The sequence below is a fragment of the Pteropus vampyrus genome, unplaced genomic scaffold (genome assembly GCF_000151845.1).
Source record: "Pteropus vampyrus isolate Shadow unplaced genomic scaffold, Pvam_2.0 Scaffold110, whole genome shotgun sequence".
NCBI lineage: Eukaryota > Metazoa > Chordata > Mammalia > Chiroptera > Pteropodidae > Pteropus > Pteropus vampyrus.
In genome coordinates this window covers 4,692,032-4,704,947 of record NW_011888891.1, presented here as the reverse complement: position 1 = coordinate 4,704,947, position 12,916 = coordinate 4,692,032, and the positions used below count along the sequence as shown (strand labels likewise).

General features: G+C 40.3%; 1 protein-coding gene across 1 annotated transcript in view; it reads right to left on the bottom strand.

Annotated features, from left to right (window-relative positions):
* ARHGAP20 (Rho GTPase activating protein 20) overlaps positions 1-12,672 on the bottom strand; it is a 109,776-nt gene extending 97,104 nt beyond the window's left edge. The window contains exons 1-2 of the mRNA XM_023533763.1: positions 12,571-12,672; positions 10,795-10,797 (exon numbers count right to left, since the gene is read on the bottom strand). Coding sequence (XP_023389531.1) covers positions 10,795-10,797; positions 12,571-12,672 — 105 coding nt within the window. The remainder of the gene's footprint in view (positions 1-10,794; positions 10,798-12,570) is intronic.
* Between the last annotated feature and the right edge of the window lie 244 nt (positions 12,673-12,916).

Here is a 12,916-nt window from a genome sequence, read left to right as displayed (position 1 = left end):
TTTATAGGTTACCATCTTCTTTTCCCTGGATGCCCAGAGAATTATTTATTTTTCATTGATTTTTAATTATTTTAATACACTGTGTCTTGGAGAAGGCCTTTTGGGGTTGAGATATTTGTGTTCTGTTGACTTCTTGAATTCTAAGCTCCAGCTCATTCCTTAGATTTGGGAAATCCTCAACTATTTGTCTGAAAAATGCTTTCTAATCCCTGCTCTTTTTCCTCTCCTTCAAGAATGCGAATTATTATTATGTTTTCTTTGCTGATGGTATCAGCTAGTTCTTGTATTTCTCTTTCATCATTTTTCATTCTTTGGTTTCTCACTTCTTCCTTCTGATTTGTTTTTAGATTTTTGTCTTTGATATCACCGATCTTTTCCTCTATTTAGTCGACTCAATTTCCCAAGCTTGCTATTTCTTTTTTCATATCTTTCAAGTGTGTTCTTCATTTCCAGAAGTTCTACTTGGTTCTTTTTGAGGGTTTCAATCTCCTTGCTGAAAAAAACATTCTGCTGCTCTATTTTTTTTCAATTCCTGGAATTGTTAATAGGAATTATTTTGGCTCTCAATTATTTTTTTCAGAAGTGCCATCCTGAATTATTTATCATTTAAGTCACTTATTTCTATGTCTGTAAGTTATTTTATGGAGATTTTTCTCTTTCTTTCTGAGCTGCCTTGTCACTTTAGTTGTTCATGGTATTTAATGGAGTATTTCTCCACCTGGGCACTAATTGATGTGTTTTCTCCCTTTTTTCCAGAGAAAAAGATTTATTATATGAAGTCTCTCTTTAGCCTGTTGCTAAGATGGCATTTTTCTTTTGGTTTCCAGTAGGTGGTGTCTAAGCCTCTTGGATCCCTCCCTGCTTTATATAAAGTCTTAATAATGCCTTTTTTTTTTCTTGTAGATATTCAATTACGCTTGCTACTCTCAGTCTCAGTCCCTGTCAGTATTAGTAACAGTTTTGGTAGAGTTTTCTCAGATCCTCTGGGTCTTGGATGATGTTCAGTCTTGGAGGATATGGGGGGATTGGCCCTCTGTGTTGGGGGATGGGAGCTGCAGCTGAGGCTCCTGTTTTGCAAAAGTAGCTGGTAATAACTGTTGCTTCTCTGCTGTCCCCACTTCTCTTGTTTCTGCCCTGAACCCTGGGCACTGTCACTGCATGAAGCTCACACCTCTCTCAGGCAGGGCTGTTCAGGGAACCTGCTGCACCTTTTCCCATCCCCTGCCTCTACCATGGAGCTCTGGCTGGGAGAGGAGGCAGCTTCTTTGTTTCTCCCAGTCTACCACCTGACTTCCGTGGTTCTGACTTGTGGTAGCTCTTATGAGCAGATCCCTTGCTTAGATGTGCTTATGTGCAGGTTGGGTGTTTTTTGCTGAGTTTTAGATGTTCAGCTTATTGTTGTTTCAAGGGGAGTGATCTGAGGACATTTCTCACTCTGCCATGTTTCTGTTCTAAAAATTCTTTATAATACCTCCATGGAAAATAACAGTTACTAGTCCCATGACTGTTCACCACTGCTGCATTGCCATGGTAATGGCTAGAAGTGATCATAAAGAAATGGCACGGAACTCTGATCCCCAAAATGAGCCCCTTTCCCCTGGAAAACCCATGAAGTTTCCTCCTCCCTATTTACATAAACCTCTCCTTCATTTTTATTATCCTATTTTAGTCACCTCTCCACCGCTGAGGGAGAAGTTTATCTGAGAGCTGCACTCCTACTTCTCTGGTCTCTGGGCATAGAATAAAAGCTGGCACTATTTATGCTAAGTTTTGGTTTGTGACTGGCTTCCCAACATACCTACTGGAAAAAGAACCCCATCTGTGGTCCTAAAATAAGGGTCTTTCACCCACTGATAACAAAATGACATAATGGTCCAAACTGCCACAAAGAATCGAACTAAGATTATATACATGAGAGTCCTTTGACATGGAAAGCACTGTGATAGTGTAACATATAGAGTAATGATTTAGAGTGCATAAGTATTGTACATAAACCAATATGATAGCAGAACTCCCCTTATATATGATTCTTTGTTTCTCTACCTCAACCCTACCCATGCAGTCTTCTGGAGTTATAGCCATGAACCTTCAAGTTGGCTGGAATTTCTTCTTTGGCAAAGCCACCAGTTTCAAGATCTGGTCATAATTCCCTTTCTGTAGCACTCTGGAGTAGGCAAGGTCAATGATCTCTCCCTCATAACCCTTCCAGGGCAGGGCTTCACTGCATTTTTCATATCATGGCCCATACGAAATGATATTATTTGTACATCCATGGCACACTATAATAAACAAAGGGGCTCTCTGGTTGCTCCAGTACCTATTCATCTTCCTGAAGGTTAAGGGGCTAAATGTATCAGACACATCTGCAATGGTTGCCTACAGCAACCTCTCACTTTCCTCATGCAGTGCAGAAGAGTTTGGTGATCAAATCCCAAACCTATACTTGTTAAAAACAGATTATGTTAAATGAGAATAAAAAACAGGCCCACGTCTATCCAGGTTCAGACAGAGTATAACCTAGTAATGGCTACTGTTGAAGTTGTGGTTCAGGAGGTTGAATATAGGTGTATAAGACAAAACACAGACACCTTCTTAGGTGTAAATCAAAACGCAGGTAAACAGGGAAAGCAAAGGCCACAGAGCAGCTGGGTTTTTCAGATCTTTAAAACATGAGCTGATGTGGGTACATTCCATGTTCAGGTTCCACGTACTAGTGACCAGACATCCTAAAACAGCCATCACCTTTCAGTTGTGCCATGTGACAGCTGTCTGTCAAAATTAGGTCAAGGCTGCTCAGCACAGCACTGTCATTCACAGTGCTGATATGGCTATTTCTGCTATCAGTTGGATGTTTCTAAACTAAACTTGTCCTAGATAAAGAAAATGAGACTGAAACAAAATTATAAAATAAACAGAGCTGTCTTGCCTATCAGTCTCATTATTGGTGGCTGAGAGAAGGCAGCTTTCTCTGCTCTCTTTCCAGACTCCCACATTGTGGCTAAGACTTCAGTGAGTAAAGAAAATCTAAACATCACCCCCATCCTAAGTTGCTTCAGAATACTGCAGTTGCCATTACCAAATTGATCATTCACCCTGCAGGCTTTCTGCACACATCAGGATCTGTAGAGTCCAGGTGATCTAGAACACTGAAGATAGCCAAAGAAAGAATAGGAGAGAAAATTTTTCACTCAATGGAAGTTTATTTTAGAGGTAGTCAGTCATCTTAGGCTACTATAACAAAATAACACAGAGTAGGTGGCTTGAACAATAGACACTTTTCTCACAGTTCTGGAGACGGGGAAGTCCAAGGTCAAGCTGCCAGCAGATTGGGTTCTTGGTGAGGGCCCTCTTCCTGGTTTGCAAACAGCTGCCTTCTTGCTATATTCTCACATGGGGGACACAGAGAGAGCAAGCTCTCTGGTCTCTTACAAGAGCACTCATACCATCACGGGGATTCTGCCTTCTCATCCTCATCTAATATGATTATCTCCCAAATGCCCCCACCTCCAAATATTATCATACTGGGGATTAGGGCTTCAACATAAGAGTGCAGGAGACACATTCAGTCCACAACAGAGGTTTTTGACAAATGCTTTGGGGACATGAGGGGTATGAGTCATAAAACTCTATCAGAACACATTAATAAAATGTACTCAATTGCCTCAAGGCACTGTGTATATGAGTGTATGTACTTATAGGTGTGTACATAGTTTATAACATGTTTCAGTGGCACTTTAAACTGAAATCTTGTATATTTTCAGTTATTGATATCTTCTAGGAAGGCAAGCTTTATAATAACATATTTTGTTAAGTTGTGTGTTATCCTATATAAGGCACAAGATGTCTCTACTTTGAAAAGAGCAGCCACCAAGTCCTGGATGGTAGGATGAGAACTGTGAAAGAATTCAGACATCTAAATGATTGGAGTTGGCATTTTCGTTTTCTGCAGGTACTGAAAGTCGTCTTTTGTCTCCCAGTTCATTGGATATGTTCCAACTTTTGCCCTGCAGACCTTTCACCAAGTCATAACCTAAGAGAATGTCAAATTGTCAGGGAACAATAAATTGCTTCACAACAATCTTCACTTCAAACAAAAGCAACAACTTCACTATTTAAGTATCTGTGATTGTGAGTTTTCAGTCTATAAGTTACAACAAGGCTCAATAGCCAAAATTAATGATTACTTTTTACACAAAAGTGGAAAAATAAAGGACTTTCTTTAACTTCCATGTTATAAAAATTTGCACAAAAATTAATTTTCCTTTTGCTATGTTAAAATGTACTATTGTGTTCACATTTTAAGTAAAAATAACTATGGAAGAGTCTTTTCTTATTCTTAAGATTCACTCTATAAAATGTTTACTGACTTGAGAAATTTTCAACTGGGTTTTCCACACACATGATATCTCATGATAGAATCATCTGAGGTATATGGTTCAGTGCACCCATATATAACTTCAAAATACAGCCTTATAATTTGGGGAAATATGCTAAGCTTTCCAACTTTAGAAAGCAAGACTGAAATATCAGCATGGAAAGCAGGACTGGCTGAAGGGCTCCTGAAATAGAAGTGCCTTACATGAAATATCTGAAAACGACAGATATCAAAGCATAAAAATCACAAATTTCCAAAGTAATTAGACCATTGATTGTCACTATTCATTAATATTTATAATGAATATTGTCACTATTCATTAATATTTACTGGGATGGTTAATTTTATGTGTCAGCTTGACTGGCCTTGGGGTGCATGGATTAAACATTATTTCCGGGTATGTCTGTGAAGGTATTTCTGGGTCAGTCTAGCACTTGAATAGCTGGACTCAGTAAAGCAGACTGCCCTCCCCAAAGTGGGTAGGCATCATTCATCCCTAGGGGGCCTTTCTAGAAAAGTGGAGGAAGCAGGAATTATCTCCTCCCCTTTACCCCTCACAGTTGAGCTGTAATGTCTCATCTCATCTTTTCTTGCCCTCAGAACAGATGGTGGTAAATTACACCACCAGCTTTCCTGGGTCACCAGCTTTCCTGGGTCTCCAGCTTGCAGACAGCAGATCACAGAATGTCTATTGACCTGTTTCTCTGGAGAACCCTGACCAATGCATTTACCTAACGGTGACTGTGAATATAACATTCAATGGTAGATGGAAAAGGTAGAGACTCTGCTCCCCAAAGCATAAAATTACTTCTCAAATGTGCTTTACTCAGTTGTTACATATAATTCAAATCTACTCTCTCCTGTATCTTATGTTGCAAATAATAACAAATACATCTATAGCCTAGTTAGAAAGAAACATAGTGTTTGAAGATCTGGGTTCAAAGTGCAGCTCTGTTGCATACTGCATGTAGCATTGGCAGGGCTCAGTTCCTTCTGTAAGAGTAAGTTAATAACACCTACCTCATATAATTGATGTATATTATATATAGTTTAGGCATTCCCTTAAAGAGATTTTTTAAACTTCTTTACTATTCTATAAATTACAAACAGTAAACTTTTATCTTTTTGCTCAAGTTGCTACCTTATAATATTTGATATTTATGACCTTCAAGGATGACTGCTCTGAAGAATAGTGTTATGGACTGAATGTTTGTGTTCCCCTGAAATTCATATGTTGAAACTCTAACCCCCAATATAATGGTATTTGGAGGTAGGGTCTTTGGTAGGTGATTAGATTTAGATGGGGTCGTGAGAGTGGTGCCCCTATGATGAGATTAGTGTCCTTACGAGAAGATACTAGAGATATCTAGCTCTTTCTCCATTCCTAAATCCCTTAACCTCCAGCAAAAAGATGATCAACTACAAGCCAAGGATCTAAAGTAGCTGGCATCCAGATCATGGGAATTCACAGCCTCTAGAACTGTGAAAAATAAATATCTGTTGTTTAAGCCATCCAGTTTATGATATTTTGTTATGGCAGCCTCAACTGAGTAAGACAGATAGCATTCACTTATTTGCATATGAATATTCCTGTGTTAAATTCAAAGAAATAAAACTCTTTTCAGTGCTTTACGTATACTTTCACCTGGTAGAAGATACTAATGGCCTCTGTACCATTTTCAAAAGTGTTTACATGTACTTTCTTCTTTTGACCCATAAAAACAACCTTGTGAGATATACAGGCTATAGATTATTACCCCCATTTTATAGACAAAGAAACATAATACAGTCAGAAGTTAAGAGGTCATATCAGTGATAACAGAAGCCATTTCTGATCAATCTAATGAAGTTTTTGATAATTCCTGACTTGTCTCGCCAAAACAATCTCATGTACCTGACTTTATGCAATTCACTTTTTAAATAACACCAGAAAAGGATTCAGTAGGATACTGTTTAACTATGAGCATAATATTTTTCTCAGTATTAAAGAGAGTAAAACTAAAGCTTACTCACCAAGATGTGAGTAAGCTTTAATTTAAACTCCAGTACAAGATAAACATGTGGCCAAAGCTAGCTCTTGGCGATGTTCTACCATGATCTGCTATAAACAGATTTGGACCCAGGGAATGTAGACAAAAAAGAGAGAAACAAGTGTGCAAAAGCAGTTTAAATTTTTCAATTAGTATGTGAAACCAAAGAGTAAGGGTGGTTGAGTATGATGCAAATTGTCCCTACTGAAATAATTCTACTATGTGCTTCCATTTCATTTCACAAAAACTTTTCTGTTCAAATGTGGATAGCCTTAAGGATACATTATCCAGAAGAATTATCCAGAATTCTATCTGGAATGAGTTATCTATATGCTGCTGTTATACTTTAGAGCCACATTTTTAGAAATTAATGTACAAGTCTGTTGCAATTCTTTGAATATCCTCAGAGATTAAAATCTTTGGTTTCGGAAATAGTCATATCATCTGAATACATAAAGGTGAATAAACCAACTAGGTAATTCTGCTTAAGGTTAAAATAATAAATGTGGCTATAAAATAAAGAGACTTCTTATATGGCATCTACAAACTAACTCCTCAAACACATAATGCTCTTTCCTACCTCAGAACCTTTGAACAACTGCTTCCAGTTCTTGGAATTTTTTTATAGCATGCTCTCTTTCACTCATAAAAGAGTTGTGTCAATTAAAAGAGGTCTTTCTTGAACACCCTAATGCCAGAGTGGTCTAGATATATATCCACATTTGTCTAAATCAGTGTCGTGTTTGTTTCTCCAATAACAGTTATCACTGTTTATTAATTTTTAAAATTATTACTGTTTTTGTCTCTTCCTCTCAACCTATGCTATCCAATACAGTAACCACTAGACACATGTAGCTATTTACATTTAAATTCAAATAAATTATAATTAAGTAAAATTAAATTTTAAAAAAATGACCAGTCAGATTTCATGAAAATTAAGAACTCTGTTCTTTTAAAGATGCTGTTAAGAAAATAAAATGACAAAGCACAGAATAAGAGAAAATATTTTCAAAGTACATATATGATTAAAGACTTGAATCCAGAAAATATAAATAAATCTCAACACTCAGTAAGAAAACTAACAACTCAACTAAGACTGGGCACAATATTTGAAAAGGCACTTCACTAAAAATAACATATGGATGTCAAGTAAGCACATGAAAAGATGCTCAGCATCATTAGTCATTAGGGAAATGAAATCAAAATCACAATGAGATATACTTTATACCCTCTAGGATGGCTATTACCAAAAAGACAGATAAGAAGGGCTGGAGAAGATTTGGAGAAACTGAACTCTTTCTACAATGCTGGTTATATATAATTCAAATGATATATAACAGTTTCTTAAAAAGTTAAACATACACCTAAAATATGACCCAGCCATTGAACATCCAAGTATTTACTCCAAAGAAATGAAAGCACAAATCCATACAAAACCTTGTATATGAACATTCACAGCAGCTTTGTTTGTATAGCCAAAACCTGGAGCCAACCCAAATACCCATTAATAGGTGAATGGATAAACATACTGTTGTTTATCCATATGATGGAATATTTCCTAGCAATGAAATAAACTACAAATAGATACAAAAACAAGGATGAATCTCAAAATAATTATATTGAATTAAAGAAGCCAGACCCCCTCCCCCCCCAAAAAAATACAGAGCATGATTCCATTTATATAAAATGCTTGAGAGTGCAAATTAATATATAGTTGCCTAGGAATAGGGAGAGAACAAAAGTATTAGAAAGGGACATAAGGAAACTTGGGGGGGGGTTGTAAAAAATATGTTCATTATCTTGATAGTGATGATGGTTTCACAGGTATATACATACGCCAAAACTTATTGATTTATATACTTTAAATATGTACAGTTTATTATATGTCAATTATACCTCAGTGAAGCTGTTAAAAAATTTTTAGTTCCTCAGTTGTATCAGCCACATTTCAAGTGCCCAGTAGCCACATGTAGTTAATAGCTATCGAATTAGATATTATAGATAAAGGGTAGTCCCATCATCACAGAAAGTTCTAACCAACAGTGATGCTCTAGACCAGGGGTCAGCAAGCTATACACTGGGGACCTACTACCTGTTTTCTAAATGAAGTTTTGTTGGGAGAGTTACGCCCATTCATATATATTGTCTCTGGCTGCTTTAGCACTGTAATGGCAAAGTGGGTAGCTGCAACAGAGACCTTATAGTCTATAAACCTAAATTATTTACTATCTGGTCCTTCAAGAAAAGGTTTGCTGATCCTGCTCTGAATCACAAACTCTGAACGCAGGGGCCATATCTGTCCAGTTCACTGCTGTACATGATCCAAATAATATTGAGTACTTAATATATAGCACTGTCTGAGGCACCAGGGAGGCAGCCTTGAACAATACAGGTAAGGTCCCTATTCTCATGGTTTTCACAATCTGGTGAGGGGTTCAAGTAACATAACAAAGAAGTAAGTAAGAAAATATCAGGCAACGATTAATGCTAAGATGAAAATAAAACAGAAGGTATAGAGATGATTAAGGGGCAACTTCCATTTAGGTTGTCAGAACAGGCCTCTGGGAGGACCTAAGATCTGAACAATATGAAAGAGTCATCACTGCAAATATCTGTGGCAGGAGCAGAGGGAACAGCAAAACCAAGTCCTCATTATATGAATTTGATGACTTGATATTGGAAAAAGAAGGCCCACATGGCTGGAGAATATACAATCAATTTGGAAAAGGTAGATGTGTTTGAAGAAGTAGAGAGGGCTAAGAGAAGGTGTCTGAATTTTATTTCATATATGATGGAAAGCCACTACAGGATTTTAAGTAGGTGAGCAACATGACTGATTTACATTTTTAAAGATCACTTTGGTGCGGCTAAATGGGGACTGGGTTCGGAAAGAGTAAGAAATGTGTTAAAAGTTAGGGAATTTTTGCAAAGGTACGAGAGAAAGATGGTAATTTGGCTTGGACTACAGTGTCAGTAGTGGAGATGAAGTAGAAGAATTCAAGATATGTTTGAAGTGATATTTGACTGAACTTTTCAATGGTCGTTGTAGAGTGAGGAGTTGAAGATGAATCCTAGATTTTTTGCCTTGAACAACCGGGACACAGTAGTATGAATTATTGATATGGGGGACATTACAGATAATAAGAACTAACATTTAGTGAGGGCTTATTATGTGTCAATATTCACTTAATTTCACATGTAATTTTTGCAACAATCTTGAGGAGGTAGATATTACTGTTATTTTCATTTTACCAATAAGAAATTGAAAAGGTTAAGTAACTTACCTAGGTCAGAAAGCTAGTACCAATACAACGGAGATATGAACCATAAGTCATCATACTCTAAATTTCACCACATTGTATATAAAACTACCTCTAGGCAATGGCAGTACCACTGAACAGACTCCCAGGATGACTAATTTGAAAGATATTATTGAAGATCACCTTATTTCCACAGACTACAAGATATTAACTTTTCAAAGCACTCTCTCCAGTGTTATGTCTTTGATTCCCATCATTTTATAAATGAGAAAACTGAAACAAGTTAAATGATTTTCTCAAGATCACTGAGATATTAATAGAGCTAGAACTAAAAGCTAAGTGAACTTATTCCATACAGTGGTCTAGCCAATAAACTTGCCTTTGAAAATTTTGATCATTCATTTAGAAACACATTTTACATCACTACCCAAGATACATATACATATATGGAACAGAGAAAAAGAATTATATCAAACAACTCTCACCCTTACTAATGTACTCATATTTTCTTTTCTATTTCATTTTTTAAAGTGTTAATTGTATCTGGCAATTTAAACAATATTGACCCAAGCCTTAGCAATTGAGATTACAACCACATAAGTAGACTTTTTTTAGAAATGCCTCATGACTCTCTAAGACTACCAAGCACCAAAAAGGCAAAATGAAGCACACTCAAAAAATCAATCTGGTAAGTATATAAGATACACAAAGACTGATTCATAAGGGTATAAATGGCAATGATTCTAGGAGTTACTCTTTGGAAATATTATTACTTTCTATTGCTGATATGGAGGTCTGAAATCAAACAGATATGCCTAGTAATATTTAAAATAAGGAGAGATGCACTTTTCTGAAAAAAACCAAACATTTAAAGCAAAATAATACGTTCTTCAACCTCACTCCTACCACAAAGCTGTAGAAAGACTACATTTGCAAAATATATTTCCTTAAAAAAAAAGAAAGAAAGAAAAGAATAAGGAAAAGACTAGATTGGTAATGTAACCCATTATGGTTTATAATGAAGGACATCTTAAGATGCAAAGCAAATGGCAAAATGGCTTAAGATGAATAGCAAACTTTCATTTATGAGGCAAGTACTACCTTACAAACGATCCATCCATTCTAACACTTTCTCCCTTTGCCAGTATGCTTAAGCTTAATTACTCTTAGTAAAAAAAGGAAGAGAACTGTTCAGGAATATAAATCTTTCATGTTTCCCAAGTTTACAAGGATGAAAATTCCTTTAAAATCTATGTCAATTACTGAACATTCATTTACCTTGACAAATGTAATGATAACCTGGTAGATACACACACACACACACACACACACACACACACACACACACACACACACAAACACACACACGCACGCACACACAATCCCTGCATCTCTGAAGGGGAAAGACGACAAGGACAAACCGAAGCCTCAATACATCAAAGGCTCAGCTGGCACCACAACTGATACATCATGTTCACTCCTAGATGGCTCCGCGACACGACCAAGGGCCTTGAGAGTTCATACTCTTCTATACTCGGCGCACCGATCTTACCTGTCTTCAACTGACCTCTAGCCAACCCAAGATGCTGGTGGGAAGAGTCGTGAAAGGCAGTAAGATCCGGACAATCAGGGAGCCTGTGTAACCCTCTAAGGCTCTAATGATATAAATGCAATGCATGAATATTTATTTTAAAAAAAAAAAAGAAGAAGAATTAGATGATCCTTCTAATCCCGATTTGTTTCCAGAGAAGCTGGAAGAACACCACCAGGAAACAGAGCAAAAACGGCCAAATATCAGAAGGTCTTGGGGGGAGGGAGGGAGCGAGAGCAGACATGACTAGAAACACCCAAATCAATTCCTCAGAGAGAACAGCAGAGGCCGGCTGCTGGCGGCCACGTGCACTTGCTAAGGGAACCTTTCCAAAGAAACCTGACCCGATTGGAATCAGCACGCCGCACGGCGGCTGCGTTTATCGTAACGGAACGCTACAAGTTGTTGCCCGCATCCCTCCTCCCAGCATTGACAGGGAACACCCGCGCCGCCCCCAGGCCCACAGGGACGTCCCGACCCCTCTCTAGCCTCACCAAGTCCCTAGGGTAAGGGGTGGAGCGCAGGGCGAAGGCCCCTCGCCCCGGCTCTTGTGACCCTCCACCGCAACCCACCGACCCCACCCAGCCCGGTTCTAGGCGGAACCAAATCTCCATGTCCCCGCGGTGACGACTGTTAGCATCCAGAGCATACCTACTAGTCTGACCACCACCACCACCTCAGAGACCTGGAATCGTTCCGGGAGCGCTGCGTTGGGTGCAGTAACCCTCACATCACCCAAGCCCTCCCCACCCACCCCAAATACAGCCGAGCTGCCACGCCACCAAGTCCAGGTGAGGGGCCTGAGCCCCGCAGGCGCCGCTGCCCGGCCGCCTACCTTCCTCATCGCTGGTTGTCGGGCCCCGCCGGACGCCGTCAGCCCTCACGACCTCGGAGCTGACCCCGTCAAGAGACGGTGAGCGTCCGAGGCACCTCGCGGGGGACCAGGGGCCAGGCACCCAGAGGGGCCAATGCCCCAGTGCGGGCTCTCACCCCCCGGCTGGGGAGCGGCGCTGCCCGCCGACCCGCGGCGGATGGAGCCTGGGAGGCAGGCTGCTGGGTCCGATGGGTGAGTGATTACGACTCTAGGCGCGAAGAAAAGGGGGCGGTTTGAGAGACGGCGGTGTCGCTGGGCGGGTACGGCGGGACTGTCCTAAGACTAACGCAGCGGGCCACGAGCCTGGAGCGTTAAATCCCCGCAGCGTCCGGCTCGCGCGCGGCGGTAGCGGGCGCGGAGAGCGAGCGCGGGGAGCGGGTCTGCTGCTGCTGCTGCTGCTACCGCGGCGGCGGCGGCGGCAGTGGCGGCGGCATCCTCACCTTAGTGCCGGGGCCTCCTGCGATCCGAGACACTCCTGTCAGGGAGGAGGAGCGTCCCGGGTGGCCCCCTAGAATCTCTTGCTGGGGGGACATCGCTTCCATGAAGAAGATTTTCAAGCAAATCCCAGCCCAGGAGGCTACGTGGTCATGTCCGCGGGACGGCGGCTGGTGGGGCGAGGACGCGCGGCGCGGAGGCGCCTGCTGCGCTCAACGAGGGAGCCGGGCTCCTGGTGCCGGCAGCGCGCCTCCCGTCGGAGCCATGTACCACTGCCTGCGTCCTGCACCGCAGGCTGGAGGCGATTGCAGCAAGGCGACAGCGGGTCCGCGCCGCGGCTCGCCCTGCCTC